General features: G+C 41.9%; 1 protein-coding gene across 14 annotated transcripts in view; it reads right to left on the minus strand.

Moving 5' to 3' along the window:
• Window positions 1-18,007, minus strand: part of MAP7D2 (MAP7 domain containing 2) — a 138,528-nt gene that overhangs the window by 21,492 nt on the left and 99,029 nt on the right. For 4 of the 14 annotated variants that reach the window (XM_073667471.1, XM_073667476.1, XM_073667487.1 and 1 more), the window contains exons 4-11: window positions 14,820-14,931; window positions 14,229-14,327; window positions 10,893-11,003; window positions 8,100-8,225; window positions 4,962-5,113; window positions 4,563-4,690; window positions 3,384-3,598; window positions 2,499-2,631 (exon numbers count right to left, since the gene is read on the minus strand). In XM_073667471.1, the coding sequence (XP_073523572.1) occupies window positions 2,499-2,631; window positions 3,384-3,598; window positions 4,563-4,690; window positions 4,962-5,113; window positions 8,100-8,225; window positions 10,893-11,003; window positions 14,229-14,327; window positions 14,820-14,931 (1,076 nt within the window). Of the gene's footprint in view, window positions 1-2,498; window positions 2,632-3,383; window positions 3,599-4,562; window positions 4,691-4,961; window positions 5,114-8,099; window positions 8,226-10,892; window positions 11,004-14,228; window positions 14,328-14,819; window positions 14,932-15,056; window positions 15,182-18,007 lie in introns of those variants that run through there. The other 10 variants (XM_073667480.1, XM_073667472.1, XM_073667492.1 and 7 more) reach the window with 9 other exon arrangements.

Raw genomic sequence — 18,007 nt, forward strand, 5'->3', positions numbered from 1 at the left:
AATGGGGGACCCCCCAAAAAAATGACGTCGGGTCCCCCCTATTTTAATAGCTAGCAAAGGCAAGGCAGACAGCTGGGGGCTGATATTAATAGCCCAGGAAGGGTGCCATGAATATTGGCCCCCTATCAGGCTAGAAACACCAGCCATTAACCGCCCCAGAAATGGCGCATCCATAGGATGCGCCAATTCTGGCACTTAGCCTCGCTCTTCCCACTGCCCTGTAGCGGTGGCAGTGGGGTAATAGGGCTGGGGTTGATGTCAGCTTATAATGCCAGCTGACATCAAGCCCAGGTTAGTAATGGAGAAGCGTCTATAAAAGACACCCCATTACTAACCCCATAATCAAAGTTAAAAAAAACCACAAACACCCAGAATAAAGTCCTTTAATTGAAATAAACACACAATTCTTTATTGTTCTAAATTAAACCATACTTACCATCACGCCCATTCCAGCTGAAGCCAACGATCTCCTGCAATAAAAGAAAAATAATAAAGCAACATCATCCTTACCTTTCCATGGTTCCCAGGACAGCTCCAGCTCTGCTACATCGAGATGACAGGCTGGATCGCAGCAGAAAGCTGCCATCCAGCCTGTCATGCTGCAGGCAGACACTGAGAAGCGCAGGCTTGCTTGCGCTCCTCAGTGTCAGGCTGTGACGGCATCCAGATGAGCTGACAATGAACTCAGCTCACCTCATGCACGTCACTGACAGCGTGGGAGAATTCTCCTGCGCATGCGGTGAGCGTGAGAGACTCGGCTCATCTGGATGCAGTCACAGCCTGACACTGAGGAGCGCAAGCATGCCTGCGCTTCTCAGTGTCTGCCTGCGGCATGACATGCTGGATGCGCCATTTCTGGGGCGGCTAATGGCTGGTGTTTCTAGCCTGGGAGGGGGCCAATATTCATGGCACCCTTCCTGGGCTATTAATATCAGCCCCCAGCTGTCTGCCTTGCCTTTGCTAGCTATTAAAATAGGGGGAACCCCACGCCAATTTTTTTTTTAATAAATCCTTTATTTTAACACTAAATGACAAGTACAGTAACCAACACTGTCACTGTACTTCTTATATATGTGACTGACATGTTTCTATCTATCTAATCTATGTGTGAAGCTCTATTCTTTCTGTTCTAAATTGTCGGGTACCGGTATATGCCGCTGATGAATTGCCGGCTTTTCATGTTTCACTGTGAGCACTGTTCCCATCGATTTGGGCAACCACTGTAATGCCACAACCACCATGGCTGTGGCATTAACGTCTTAAAAAAATATTAATTCCTGCTATTCCATTTAATTGTAATGTAAGGGAGATAATGTAATGTCAGCGCTTGAGCAGGAGAATTCTCCCACGCTGGGATGGCATTCTTATGACAGACTGGATCACAGCTGAGCGCTGCCATCCAGCTTGTCATCCTTCAGGGACACTGCAGAGCGCAGGCATTATGGGAACTTCCGATTCCGGTATTCGATATTGTAAAAGTATCGGAACTCCGATACAGCGAATATCGGTCGATACCCGATATTTCAGTATCGGAATGCTCAACACTAGCCTTCAGTGTGAATGTACAATTTTCATGGTCATGAAAATACAGAAAAATCTTTAAATGAGAAGGTGTGTCCAAACTTTTGGTCTGTACTATATATATATATATATATATATTAGAAATGGGGAGAAGCATCAATTCCGACATTGTTTGGCAAGATAAAGGTAGTGTCATATATGTAGTTTCTATTCTTTTCATTACTTACAATTCAAAATAAAACCCCAAGAAACTAGATAACAAGATGGTTTAGTATGCCTTTTTATTTTTTTTATGAGAAAGAAACTTTTTTTTTTTGTCTCACTAGGACATTGGAATTTGTGATCCTTTGAGCGATTGCATAATGCTTTGTAATAGATAAAACTCCTGAGGATAAACCTTAAGAATAATGAACTTTGCACCCAACTTTATATTATCCTCATATTATCCTACAGTATAAACAACCAGCCACCCACATTCATCCTCTAAAGGGCTCATTCAGACATCACTTTTTTTCACATATGTGAAAAATGGTCTGAGTTTCAATTGTTTTTTTCTATCAGAGTTTTATCACAGTTTGGTCAGTGTCAGTTTTAGCCATCAGAGCATAATCAGTTTTTCTCAGATGAAAAAAAAAAAAAAAAGTGAAGGTTTCTTAAGCTTTTTCCATCAATCAGTCCATAAAAAACGGACAGCACACAGATGGCATAGCAGTGCTGTCTGATTTTTGTATGGACCCATAGACTCACATTGGTGAGATTGATTCGAGACTTGGATCAAAATCGAACATGACGCAGTGATTTTGTGAGGACTACGAAGTCCGTGAAAAATACATGTAAATGTGAACAGCTCCATATACTAATAGGTACGAGTTCTATCAGAGAAAAAATTGTATGCAAAAAAACTGACAATTGAATAAGTCCGAATACAATAGGAAAAAATATAAATATATTAAGCTTATAAGTTACTCTGGACGCACCGTTCTACTTCTTCGCGTTCACGTCTCTCCTGTTCTTCCTGCTCTTTCTGCAAACGGGCTTGACGCCTTTTCTCAGCTAGGATTTTTGCTGCCTCATCTGCGTCAGTTGTACCCGCTATCATCTTGCTGAAGCCTAAAGACAGGAACAAAATATTCTCAATAATAGAGCAAGTCTTAGGGCTCGCTCACACTGGCGTATAACACAGCGGAGTGCGATCTGATGTTTTATCGGTTACCTCTCAATCCAGTGTTATACTATGGGACAGTTCAGATCTAAGATTATTTTCTCATGCCGATTCAATATGAAAAAACAATCACAGCATGCAAGGGGGGGTATCCAAGGATAGGATCATGCATACCCATACAAGTCTATAGGTGCGTGTAAATCATCGGACTGCACTTGGATGTCATCTGAGTGCAGTCCGACGTACATTCACCGAGACAATGGAGAAATTACGTTCTCAGTCTTCTCTGCATCTGTGCTGTGATTCTCCCATGGGAGAGAATCAAATCCCACTCAGATGACACTCGGATCAAACTCTGACAGAGTCTGAGCTGACTGTCATTAGCATCATTGGCCTGATTCCCTCGAATGAGAGAATATACTCTAGTGTGAGTGAACCCTTAATGTGTTAGTATAAGGAAAGACAGGGCTCAAAACTTCCATTCACAAAAGGATTCAGGGTTTTAAAGATCATTAGATGGAGTTTCCTCATATGGATACTGTATGCTTCTTCAACACTATAGCAGCTATTTAATGGATACAATTCACCCCATTAACTGTTGTGTTTTCTAATTCCATCAATTCCCTATTGGAATGTTATAATATAACTAATTTTTACTGCAGGAAGACATTTTTTGTTATCTTGACTAGTAAGCACTGACTTTCATTTGTTTCTTTCTTCTCTCCGGGGGAAGCAGCTTTGTCAGGTTTGGACTCCGCTGGATGTTCTTCTGTTTTAGGAGATGTCTGATGTTTCTCGGCCTTCTTCTTTGGTGTATCCTGGCTGGGACTTGGACTTGATTTATACTTGACAGGGGATGCTGGGTATTGCTTGTTGTTCCTGGCTGGGGACTGCGAGTAAGATTTGGAAAGAGATCTGAAAGTGAGAAGATACCAAGTGAGACTGAGTGGAAACATAGAAAGAATTGTAACAGAAGAGCAATACTGTAACAAGAACTATATAAACTGAAATGGTTTCTAAAGTAATAAACCCAGCGTTCTGCATAAGGGCAATACTTCTTATCTTGTACCTTTTCTTGCAGATGCCAGTGTTTAGAGGGAATAACAGAAGTTCCATCTTTGGGTTTAGCAATTTAGGAGAGCAATGGTAAAAAAATAATTATTTATACCCAGCAGCCTGTAGGTTGGTTCCTATTTAACACTGGATCAATACTCAAGCTATATACTACCCCAAAAATATATATTCTTTTTCCCCGCAATCAGAATTTGAAAATAAAAAGGCAAAACAAAATTACACCTTTGTTTTAGTTACTACTGGTATTTCCAAAATCACAATTCTCGAGCAGTGATTATTTGTTAGCCTTTTTCATTGTGCCATTCCTGTTATTCCTCCCGAAAGTATGTACTATATATCACTGCAAAGTCCCTGCCAGCTCCCTCCACCACCTCTCCAACTCATGACCCAGCTGCTCTGCTCCCTTCCTCCTTGGCAGGGACCTTGCAGTAATGTAGAATTGTAGTTCTAATGATGACTCGTGCAGGGAAAAAGTGACCCCCTGTTTCTACGTAGAGCTTAGAAGTATTCAGCTAGTCTGCTTTTAATCATGTGATGTAATAAACCTAATGGAAAAAGAGAACAATTAGCTGAGAAGAAAGGGAAAAATGAGCAATCGCAAGTGCACAGTGCTATATATAACATCATGATTGCAATATATTAAGAGGATAAAAATTTTGATGGGAGGAGTGCTTCTTTAATTGCAATGCTTGAGGCCAAGTTGTATGCATATGTATTTAATGCTGATATAAGATAAGTATAAGAGTACAGATCAGTCTATGGAACCAGCTCAGCATAGACAAATACACTGGACGGGTGTTCATACTTGGGTGTTGCAGGAGATGATGATCTCTTGGACAGCGTTGCAGGAGACTCAGACCTTCGAACTGGAGAACTTAAGGCGCAGGCTGGCATAGGAGTTGATGATCGCTTTTCTTTCTTTAACTTTTCAGGCTGTAATATTGGACCAAAAGAGAGCATATCAGAGTGGAAAAGATAAAGCAATAATAAATGAAACATAATATAGTCTAGGAATACAGGTCATATGTAAGATATTGAGAGATGACAAGATAACATGCACACTTCTGGTGATCATTTCTTACATTTAAAAGAAAACAACAAAAAACCCTACAAACAAAACTTTTTGGGATAGTTCTCCAAAGTCTTAATGGAGGCATGAGGTTATAACCAACATGAAGGTTGTGAAATAGAAGGGATCACATACTTGTATTGAATCTGGAGACGTAGGGGTCTTGATTCCTTCAGTTCCATTAGGAGACGTTAAGGTCTTTCTTCTATCAGCGCTCCGAGCAGGTGAAGATTTGAAAGGAGATTTAAGAGGGCTAGCAGGGGCTACACGAGGACACACATGGAAGACTAAAGAGTTATAGTGTAAAGCCAAGAAGTAAAGGAACATATAGGAAGAAGTTCATGGAGAAAGAAAGAAAAGGGGAAACACATAAATGTGTAAATAATAAGTCCATCAAAGTAACGAGCGGAATCACATTGCACTATGTTATTTCTCCTATCTCACTGCCTACAGATCATGTTTATATTGGACACAACTTCGTGGGATTCAATACCAGGAACTTAAACAAAGAGACACTATGAAGGGTGGTCAGGATTATTAATTCATCTGGAAGATGTCGCTATCATAGAAGGCAAACAGCTCAAAACAAACCAAGTATAAAGCTCTTATTCATACTGCTTGCTTACATACTTCGATTGGTTCTGTTAGCCAACAGCACACATTTTCTTTTTAGCCTGTGGACTAATAACGTGGACATTATACTACATTGCTGCTGTTAGGCTGGGGCTACAAGCTGCTATTGGCTGCCATACACGTCAATTGGGCCAAAGTTTGCGCTATCCCACTGCTACATTGCAATATAGTGTAAATGAATGTGGTCGCTTTGTGACCAGCGAGCTGCTGCTACCACAAAATACAAAAAAAATAAACCCAAAGAATTTTCTGAAAGTTGAGTGTCATGGTTGCAATAACTTACTGATCACAACGTGATCACATAAGTCACATTATAGATACTATGAAAATAGATCCCATAATTGGACTGTGAACAGTTTTGCAAGGATAAAAAAAAATTCTAACTCAAATGAACTATGAATGAAGAAAACAAACAAAAAGAAGGGTTGAATGAAGAGATAAAAATGAAGTAATAAATGAAATATGGGCTGATTATAGGATATGCCAAGGAATTCAAATTCAAGAGACAAAATGTTTAAAGACTTGTTTTTTTGTGATTTTCTTTGGTACTATTCCCTCTAAATTAGGGATGGGCAAGTAATTTTCCTACAGGGGCCACATGCGACACTGCCTTTTGGTTAGTTCCTCCACCACAGTCATACTTAATTCTGCTTAATTCATTATTATTATTATTTTACACTAATGTTTATCATTTATTATTGAGCATAATTATGTTGACAAGCTGCTACTGCTAATACATGCAGCGTTAGGGCTTATTGTAACATGTATTAACAGTAGCTGCTAATCAAAACCATACAATTTGGCTTTTATAAATCATATTTGTTATTCAGTCCTTGTACCTTGATCAACAGCTTCACCCAACAGCCCCCTCCACACAACATAATGCTCCCATACACTGTATGATGTACCTCACAGACCAGCACACAGTAAGATGGACCTCACAGACCAACACACAGTAAGATGGACCACACAGACCAACACACAGTAAGATGGACCACACAGACCAACACACAGTAAGATGGACCACACAGACCAACACACAGTAAGATGGACCACACAGACCAACACACAGTAAGATGGACCACACAGACCAACACACAGTAAGATGGACCACACAGACCAACACACAGTAAGATGGACCACACAGACCAACACACAGTAAGATGGACCACACAGACCAGCACACAGTAAGATGGACCTCACAGACCAACACACAGTAAGATGGACCACACAGACCAACACACAGTAAGATGGACCACACAGACCAACACACAGTAAGATGGACCACACAGACCAACACACAGTAAGATGGACCACACAGACCAACACACAGTAAGATGGACCACACAGACCAACACACAGTAAGATGGACCACACAGACCAACACACAGTAAGATGGACCACACAGACCAACACACAGTAAGATGGACCACACAGACCAACACACAGTAAGATGGACCACACAGACCAACACACAGTAAGATGGACCACACAGACCAACACACAGTAAGATGGACCACACAGACCAACACACAGTAAGATGGACCACACAGACCAACACACAGTAAGATGGACCACACAGACCAACACACAGTAAGATGGACCACACAGACCAACACACAGTAAGATGGACCACACAGACCAACACACAGTAAGATGGACCTCACAGACCAACACACAGTAAGATGGACCACACAGACCAACACACAGTAAGATGGACCACACAGACCAACACACAGTAAGATGGACCACACAGACCAACACACAGTAAGATGGACCACATACACACAGTATGATGAACCTCACAGTTCCCTCAGTATGATGGATGCCACAGCACCCCACAAAGTATGATGAACCTCACAGTCCCCTTAGACAGACAGAAACAAACCCACAGTATGATGGAGCCCAAAGCCCCCTACAGAAATACTCAGTAAGACGAACCCCATAGCCCCCCCCCCCCCCCCCCACACACACATACACCTTGGACTGGAACAGTCCGGCTTGTGGGCAGAGACAGCTAAATGGCTGAAATCAGTAGCCCACAGACTGCATCACTGCTATCTGCATCGTCATACATCGCATCTGCTGTGCGGAAAATCAGTGAACCGGAGCAAAGTATTAGTAATAACTAATATAAATATTCAGCAGAATTAATTTCAGCCTATTGCTTTGGCCCTCCACCACAGTCACTCATGTAGCCCCTTGGGAAAATTAATTGCCTACCCCTGACATATTGTATTTTTGTTACCTCTTAATTCAGTTCTCATTTATAGACCTAATACTAAGAATGTATATATCCACATTGTTTTTGCTTTTGATACTGTATATAATCACCAGTGTAAAATTTCCCATTATGATGAAACCTTCATAATTTCTGCTACATTTAGGGCAGCACTGTTTTGCAGAGTTGGAGTCCTGGTTTCAAATCCCACCAAGGACAACATGCAAGGAGTTTGTATGTTCTCCCCATGTTTGCTTTGGTTTCCTCCCATATTATAAAAACATACTGATAGGGAATTTAGATTGTGAGCCCCAATGGGGACAGCGACGATGATGCATGTGAAGAGCTGTGGAAATTGTTGTTGCTATATAAGAAAGCATAATAAATACTTGAATCCTCCGATTTCCGTCCCACATTACCTGACATGTCATGGCATGGCTCATTAAGCATGGCTGTACTCCTGCTTCTGACTAAGGAGGAGTGTGTTGGTGTGAGCAATCGACTGACAATGAAATTTTCCATAGGGCTAAGGTACATGCGATGGGCTAAAATATGGAAGCAAAGTCATGAATGTTAAAACAAAATATGAAACAGTGAGTTATAAAAAATGAAATCTGCATGAAAATAAAATAAAAAATGATGATGGAAAATAAAAGAGATGCAAAAATAAGAAACAAAATAAAACAAAGACAGGTCAACCTATTCCTAGAGAACTTTGTGCATTTGCCCTAAAAATAAACATCTTAAATCAGCAAACAGTGCAGAATAGACTGGTAATCCATATCTCAGCAGCACACCGTCTTTAGAATTGGTCCAGAAAGATGTACCGCAGCTCTGGCACCTACACGTGCTCCTCACGATCAATCCTCTGCTCAGTCTGCTGCACAGCACCAATAATAACAAGCACTGCGACACGTCCGGCTCAGAGACGTGTCTGCGCCGCTCCTCAAGGTCACACATTACATGCCAAATACAAGGTAATATAAAGGATCTGGTTACATCTGGATGGTAACAATGACTGGGGCACTGCGAACAGGAAACCAACTAGTCTTATAGACTATCTTATCAGTGATCTGTAGTACATCTGCCCATCTCTCATACATACACACATACACACACACACACACACACACACACACACACACACACTATATATACATACTGTGAGGCAGTGACCGGGATCGTATACGAGGGACGTTATATATCCCCCAGAATGTGTACAGAGACCTATTAAAACCATTGGAGTGCATTGCAGTCACAGATACACCTGCGGCTGCAGAGCAGCAATGAAGGCGAGCATTGACCTGGTCAGGCTATCTGGCTAAGGCCGATTAGTAAAACTCGGCAGGTCCTTCATTTCTTGGAGGAGGCTACAGGAAGGCAGTGGGGGCGGCCTCCTCCCTCCAACCCGGGTTTTCCAGTGGCTCTTGCCACAGGTCCTTTAAAAACCCTGCATTAAGGAGTAGTGTTGTTCAGTGTTGGGACCTGCTAGGAGCATAGCAGGAAAACTCGGCGGGCCTGTGTGTAGCTGAACCCACGCCTGGGAAGGCTCTGCACCCGTCAGGCTCTGAGCGGCCCAGAGCGACCGTTGCCCCCAGCAACCGTTGTTATGGATTTATGCAAACCCAGCTGCAAACCAGAGGACTTTCTGTTTTACCTGTGAGTTGATGAATAAAAGCTGCTTATGTTGGACTTGCTTGGGTAACTGCCTCAGTTACTGCACAGTGTGAACACCGCCGCCTTACAGTACACACACACACGTGCAGACTGGTGGATGCACAAATTGCCCAATTTGTGTGCGCAGTACCTTGGTTTTATAACTATGGTCTATATGACAGTAATGCAGTTTAGAATTCATATAGCTTTCAATCCCACCAAGGACAACATCTGCAAGGAGTTTGTATGTTCTCCCTGTCTTTCCGTGGGTTTCCTCCGGGTTCTCCGGTTTCCTCCCACACTCCAAAGACATACTGATGGGGAATGTAGATTGTGAGCCCCAATAGGGACAGTACCCATAATGTCTGTAAAGCGCTGTGGAATTAATGACGCTATATAAGAGAGTAAAATAGATATATTCAATATTTGCATATATCTTGGCACAAACAGGGTGCTGCAACACTCTTTGGTATGAGGAAGCCATGCATGGGAAATGCGCGTTTGGGATCTTGGTTGGTGCGCTGCTCCAACTTAATACAATGAGTATTTATCCTTTCTAGATATTTTTGATTTTATTATATGCATGTTTGACTGTTAATAACATCTGATTATGCAAATTTATGCTCTGCATTTGGCATATAACATTTGATAGCAATTGCAGTTCAGCTTTATGGTGTCAATATAGCCTAACAATGCATCATATAGGACTACTCTACAGTATATGGAAGATATTATATCATCCCTCTAACATGCATTCATGGTAAATCTAATTCAATACACATACATACATTTAAAATATAATTATATATACACACATACATACATACATACACCAATAGGTGTTGCCGCACATGAATTTTGAACTGCAATACTGCCATATAGACTGTACTTAATAAACCAAGGTACTGTGCACACAAATTGCCCAATTTGTGTTTCCACAAGTCATGAGAAGGCGTACCTTCCTTTGATATGACCCAAACTCTCAGACTTACCTCTCCATGATGAAATTTAGAGGGCAAATAGGACACAATGCTAACTAAATCAGCCTTATATTCATTACACAAAAAAGTAAGGTGCCAGCACCAAATTTCTAAATGCATTCGCTATCATGGTCAATGGAACAAGACAACCATGATACAGATTCATATTTGCTTTGTCCTTTGCAACTACACTATATGATAGATATGCTTCTCACACATTTTGAAGGGTTCATAGACTAGTGAATGCTATGGTGCCATCTAGTGGAGCAGCTTAAAATAACATTTCAAACCACAAAAAAAAAAAGTATGTGGATATATCAAAAAAATGTATTGTGGATATACAGTATTGTGTTAGGTAATAATAAATGTTCTTGTTAATGTGAACTCCGACTGTTGATAAAATGTCAAGATCCAGTGTCCCTGAAATACACATTTTGTATATATTCGCAGTTTTTTGATGCCGAGAGGCAGAGGAAGAATGCAGATACGATGCAGCAATGATGTAAGAAAGCTGGACGATATAAGGAAGGGTAAAGCAGCGAAGGGAGATGGAAAAGGGAGAGACAGTCCACTTGCCTCGATCGGGTGAATGTGTGATTGCGGCGGTGGAAGCGGAGAGCCTCTTACTGATTGGCGAGTCCACTGGCCTCTGTAGACTCATTGTAGAAGATGACAGCTTGTCACAGGCTGCAGAGAGATGTATCAGACATTGAGATCACAAATTGCCCCTGGAAATCAAACGCTGCTCTTCTTATTCTTTTCAGTGATTATACTAACTGGTGTCACAGACGAATTTTGGAAAGGGCTTCGCTAATATTCAACCAGCAGTAGCCCAAACCCCTGAGATATTAGTTACTGAATTCTGTGGGTTTCACGCTTTCTCACTTTTACATATATATATTTTACCAGTAGGAGGCGCTCATCCAAGCTACAAATCAATGCATTAAATTAGAGAGGGCAACCATTGCGGAGTCAATCATCAGATGACAGGTTTCACTCTACTCTTTGTAGTACAAGGGAAATGTATTTCATATTTTAATGCTTGGTAAGCAATGTAAAGCAGCAAGCGATATATGGGACTTCTAAATAATGACCGTACCTGCAGCTAATGTTAGAGACACCAAACCCAACAGAACTTACCTGTCAGATCCAACACTGATGCTCCGGTGGTCCTCGCCAAACTGTTTACTTTCCATGCAATGATGCGCCTGGTACCTCCGAGTGACTGCTGCAGCCAATCACTGTCCTAAGCCGCTTCTTGTCATATATAAACACTGCAGCCAATCACTGTCCTAAGCCACCTCTTGTCATATATAAACACTGCAGCCAATCACTGGCCTCAGTGGTGATACCAGCATGTTTACTCATGGCACAAACAAAGCTTGGGTGACCACGTGAGCGGGGCTGGATGGTTGGTTTGTTATTTTAGAACACATCCTGAAGGTACGTTCATTCTCTCTTATTCAATGATCACTGTATAACTTATTTTTTACCTTGCTGTTAAACTTTTCTTTATAAATGTACCTATCATCACTGACTTGCAGAATATATGATAATTTTCCTAATATTCAGGGAATTGTCCTTTTCTCTTCTGCACACCATCTTACAAATAAGAGGGGGCTGAGCTGTATATTATTGGATTATGTAAGACATTTAGGGAATATCTATAGGATCCCACAATTAAAAAAAGTTATTCTCATCTTCATAGATGGATAATGCTTGTAAAATCAGGCACTTTTGTAATTTACTAGTCATTAAAATTTACAGCCGCTTCTGAGATACCAACACTTATATTTTGTTTACAGCGCATTGCCTAGGAGACAGACCACCGCTGCGGTCTAGCTTGTAAGCACTGTGCTGAAGCTTGCTGGGATTTGATTATAACAGAATACTCCAGCAATTCTGGCCAGCTTTAAAACGCTGCTTACAAGCTCAAATAGAACAGAGCTTGTAAACACTGCGCATGTTCTGCTGTCTAGTATTCGTGGCCGTCTCCAAGGCAACAAGCTGTAAACAAAAGAGAAGTGTTACTATCTCAAGAATTGCTAAAAACTTTAAATACCCTCTAAATTGCTTGTATTTACATGTTCTTACCCAACAATACCCTTTTATGAAGATGGAAATAACCCTTTAAAATCCCACCTGTTGGAAGAACAGTGGTTTCCTAATACACCTTTTTCAGTATAAGTTGTCGGAACTGCGCCGCTAAAAAGAAATGATGGTAGGGAAAGCTATTCACGCTCTCTGTTATACCTGATGGAAGTTACAGCCAAGCAGATCAGCCCCCTAGTGGCAGCAACAGCAGATTTTCTTAAGTATGTGGAAGGGGTAAGGTCTAAGGGGTAACATTTTTGGAGAGTGACAAGCCAAGTCTGGCATGTCAGAGTGAGTAGACTTATAAGCCATGTATGCTCCTCTGAGAAATAAATATGCAAATGTCCTCTTTCTCCCTGAAGAGACAATTTGCATATGGAAACAGTAAGGAAATAGTTTTCTGTGCCATTGGAAAAAAAAAGAAAGGGTCTATATAATTTCTGCTGCTGGTAACTTATTACTTATTATTTTCCGATATTCTTTACTCTCTGGACTTCTTACTTTGCCAGGTTGTCTCTGACACTTCTAAAGCACAATGAGCCCACCTACTAGGTGCCATAGGATTGGGGCATGCCCTCTGCACTGCACTACCCTGTATATAAGGCATGCTTTGTGTGCTGAAGACATTTATAAGTCATCATCACAGAGATGAGAGGACGATGCACCGAGAAGCTAAGGTCACGCTGTCATCTGAAACTACTGGTCTTTTGGAAATGAGGAAGATATTTAAATAAATGAAATAACGGCACTACATGTGCTAGCGAGACCTAGTCAGCCTTATAGTCTGATGCCCTGAGATAGGACAATGCTCAGAATAAAGCTGCTGTAATAGAGTACAGTTCCGGTGAAGGACAGCTGGAAGCATTGCAAATCAAACAAATGGATAAAACTGCAGTACGGATCAATTGCCGCAAAATCTTACAATGCAATGGGCAGGGATTTTTTTTTGTAATAAAAAGAACAATAAGCAGGAGATCAATTGTAGACACAATGTTCTGGATGTTGTGCCACTGATGAGCTTGCTGCATTATTCCCCAGATAATGTAATGGGGGATGGGGGATTATGACTAGGCAGGAAATCCTGGCACAGATAATGAACACACAATTCAGCTAAGACTCAGATGTAAGTCATCCTAATGCCAGGGTATAGCACAATATGGGCAGCAGGATGACAGGACTACAGCTTACAATCACCATCTCATTCAGGGATCTGTGGCTTCCTAGGTGACGGCTAAATATTGGAAAGGGGGAGGACCTTCATAAAGGGCGTGGAAAATACCCCATCTTAGCTACCCCTTGTGTCCCTTTAAAATTGGGCACAGCAAGCTGCCCTACTAAGCACAACCTCTAGGAGGGCATAAAGATGTCGGCCCACCCGGGGCCTTGTGTCATACTTTATTCCTGCTCTGAACGCTTACAAGCTGGACCCTTTTTGTGCCTACATCAGGGTGGGGCTCGTGTTGGCTTGGTCCAAGTGTGCCATTTTTGAGGGTCCCTATTACAATATTTTACAGATGCTTCACCTAAATAAATATTTTCTGAAGAGGGCAAACACTGTCAAAACTTTGTATAGGCAGCATTAAAATGAAGCGCATACGGGTGATGTGAGCATGATGTGGAATGGATCACAAGACAGTATGAGACCGGGCATCATGCACCATGTTCTGGATCCACGTGGACAGACAAACTGGTGTACAATGGGACACAGGACACGGCTGTGGACACTAGTCTGCCCCAGCACACAGCTGGGATTGTGATGGAGGTAATGTGACTGGAACACTGAAAGACACAGTGGTGCTATGTCCCATATAAAAATACCATTAGAGGGCTCGTCAGCATCGGCACAGGTCACGGGCTCTGTGTCTGGGGTGTTGGTAGTTAAATCTAGCACAGGGGGTTGGGGGATTTCGGATTCACCTGCATAGCACAAAACCAGAGTAAAACAACAAGAGGATAAAATATAAAAATCCTACAGTAAAAATGACAGAAATAAGCAACAGAAAATAATAGAGGTTAAATAGTCCAATTTGGTAACTCAGCTGCGAAACAGTTAACATTTCAAAGGCCAACCTTAAAAAGGACGGGATTACATCACCTCTATTTTTGCACTGTCAGATACAGTGAGGGGTGGTGCCTTTAAGAACATTAACACATTAATGCCCAGAGTAATAAAACAGGCTATTTTTAGTAGCAGACATTGAAATAGTAATAACTGCACCAGATACAGGGAATACTCAGGTTTGCTAAAGACACAACATAGTAAAGAGAAATATGTTAAATTGGTTAATTTTTAATAGCCTATAACCTTGCCATGTGCCTGGAAGGACAAAGTTCTCACAGAGATAAAAGTCTCTTGCATCCTTTCTTATAAGGTATTAAAAGGCTGCATTGCAGGGAAGAAGGACTCACCATCTCGTCCAGCTCCGGCTACCAAGGCCCCACCCCAGGACCATCGCTTCTGCTTCTGTTCCAGCTGTTGACTGCGTTCTTGGGAGCGTCTCATCATAGCCTCCAGCCGCTCCTAGGCAAATATGCAGACAGATTTAGGCTGTAATTAAGATGTCTTCAGGGTACAAGTCCTACGGATAGATGGTGGGCTTTTATATTCTGAACTCTGAGAAGAATAGGAGAATATGATGATCATACTCAAGAGGAGGTGGCTGCTCTGATCCTCAGCACAGGAGATATCACTGGAGGGGATGTAGTGGGAAAATAACACAGGTTGCATCACTGATTTCAGCATCTGGTCCCCCTGGAGCAGCAACCAATGATCATCTCTTTAGATGAGAAAGGCTTTGACAGCATTAACTCATTCAGGGCAGACGATGACTGATACTGCACAGTCACAGAGACCAGGCACACGGGAGAGCACCAGACGGCTCGGATGAAATATCCAATAACATCATATCAGCATAGAGTCTTATACGTCCTATAGCAGGACTGAGATCAAGGAATATATCAGGACATTACAGCATCTTGCTCCCTAGATCTACAGTAACTATGGGAGTTATTCATCAAAATGTGGCAAAAGAGAAGGGGGTTGCACATATAGTAACTCAGACCGATTCTTCATACGGCCTACGGTGATCATGTGTCATACATTGGTTAGTTGTAGGATATAAAAGCATTGTTGGGAAAATATATTAGAACTGGTACAGGATAAAAGTGGAGCAGTTGCTTATGGCAACTTTAGGATAGCCATCAATATCAGATTGGTGGTGCCTGACTTCTGCCCCCTACCTACAATCAGCCAATTGAAGAATTTGGAGAGTTAAGCCCCCCATACACACTAGACCAGCATTGGCCTATATTGACAGTTTCAGCCAACAGTTTATTATGTAGAGGGACTCCAGAAAGGAAAGATAAGGATCCAACGAGTCCAATTTCAGATTGCCGATGTGTTTGTTTTCTAAGAGATAAGCCGATGCTAGAGATGTCTGACAGCGGCGCTCTCATTGGGAACAAAGGAACGCTTGGATTAGAAGAGACAGCAGAGATAGCTACCAGCCAAACTATTGTCGGGCCAACAGCCATCTAAAGTATATGGGGGATTTAATTCATAGCTTACCTGGCATAAAACTGTTCATTGTGTAGTGTCTGTACCTGGTACTGCGCCTCTTAGTAATTCAGTTCATTTCAAGTGAATGGAACAGAGCCACAATACTAGGCACAGCAATACCTGCCAAATGTCCTGAATTTGCCGGGACTATTCCAAAATTTCAAGCACAATCCCAGCTAATTCTGTGTGGCCTGTACCTAAAGGGAGCATGGTTTATGTAAACCCCGCCCAGAGCGGACATTATGGGGTTGGCCAAGGTGTTACAGAGAGGGGGCATTCCTGGCGGTGCTGGTAAACGAGACATAAACGGTACTATTTTAAAACAGCAGAAATGTTGGCAAGTATAGGTACAGCCACTACCAAATGTAGGGAGCTGTGGCTAACAAACAATGAAGGGGACTTACGCTCCCCACACTGTTGTGCCCACTACATTTGTCTGAACAGTTAAGATGCCAGGAGCCGCACCTGTACTCTTATTGATCTGCTATTAATGGGCTATTCTAAACATAAGCATACCAAAGGCTCAGAAGACCCCTTTAATACAGCACAAACAAGTGGAAGTCAACAGTATAGAAGTAGAACAAAGATCAGGTTTGTCTTCTGCACAGACTACATACATATTTATGTTAGTGATAATCATTTTACAGCTGACAGAACTCATTTTTCACCAATCCCAGCGTACATCACTGTATTTTAATCCGGAGCTGCATTCACAGTTCTATTGATTGTCAGGTGAAACAGTCCCCAACCTATCAAATGCACTTCACCAGAGCAGACGCTGTGCTGACCAGCAAGAAATATAGAGTGATTTCAGCTCTCAAGGTTACAGAATTGTGAATACAGCCCTAAAATCTACACTTCCACATCCGCAATATTTTGTTTACATTTTTAATGGTTTTCATTAACTTTCTCTCATGGCTTGTGGTATGATCATTCTGTGTGTGCATTACAAAATCTATTACAGATAGGTTTGGCTTAAGAATTGAGCTCTGCAAGGGTATTAAAGTGACACAGACAAAGGTCAAAAAGGAAGCCTCCAAAGAGACCAAGCAAATCTGAGGTTTCCATGACACCCTCACACAATGATTTTTCCTTTAGGTTGACTGTAAAAGCTTGAAATTTCTCAGGGGAACATAATGCTACCATTGCAAGGAAACTGCTGGGCCTTTGCGAGGTGAATGCTGTGTTTAGGACAGACTTCCCAGAAAAGGCCGAAGACATCCGCATACTGATGAGAAGGAAAAAACATCTAATCTGTGACAAAAGCATTTAAGTAAATAAGATGGCTTGTTACAGACCTAGTTCTTATAAAGTTTACAGTAGAAGAAATATAAGAAAGGGCCTTGTAACAGCACTACTCTAGGAGACATGTATCCCTATGAAAATACCCCCCAGTACTCTTCTAGCTTCCACTAGACCAGAAGAAGACATCAGCTATCCAGAATGGTGAGAAACAGACTCTTACCATTTACCTATGATTTAGCAAAGCAGAAAAAACCCATATTAGATAGATATGTATGTATGTATGTACGTACAGTATGTACAAATACTTACACTTTATTTTTTATTACTAACAATACTTACAAGGCCGCCCACAATCCATCCTCTACCCCCATAAATCCCTGATCTAATCTCTAGATTCCTCCCTAATAAGTAATCTCTGGTCCTCACAAGACCTTCTTTATGATAATCTTCTGCTCCTCACACAACAGTTTCCAAAACTTCTCATGTTCCCCCTGTACTTTTAAACTCACTGTTACACATGCAGGTGGCGCACGTGGTTCGTGGACCCACTGTGCCATGGGGCTAGACTTACCCAAGAGGGGGGTAGCTAAGCGGCTAGCCTCACTGGAGCTCCGGATGGTGGAGTCAGGCTTGGCTGCAGGTAGCCGCCAGGTACCACTTCTAGGCAGTCCCCGGTACTGCAGCTGCTGACCCCAGGGGTCAGGTATGCAGACACGGGTTAGAGCTCCGTTCAGACTAATAGATTCTGGATCCTCTGCAGAGCGGTTACAGACACGGACTCCGGCTCCGTTCA

This window comes from Phyllobates terribilis, unplaced genomic scaffold (assembly GCF_046119375.1).
Source record: "Phyllobates terribilis strain yellow unplaced genomic scaffold, ASM4611937v1 Scaffold_2__4_contigs__length_985480577, whole genome shotgun sequence".
NCBI lineage: Eukaryota > Metazoa > Chordata > Amphibia > Anura > Dendrobatidae > Phyllobates > Phyllobates terribilis.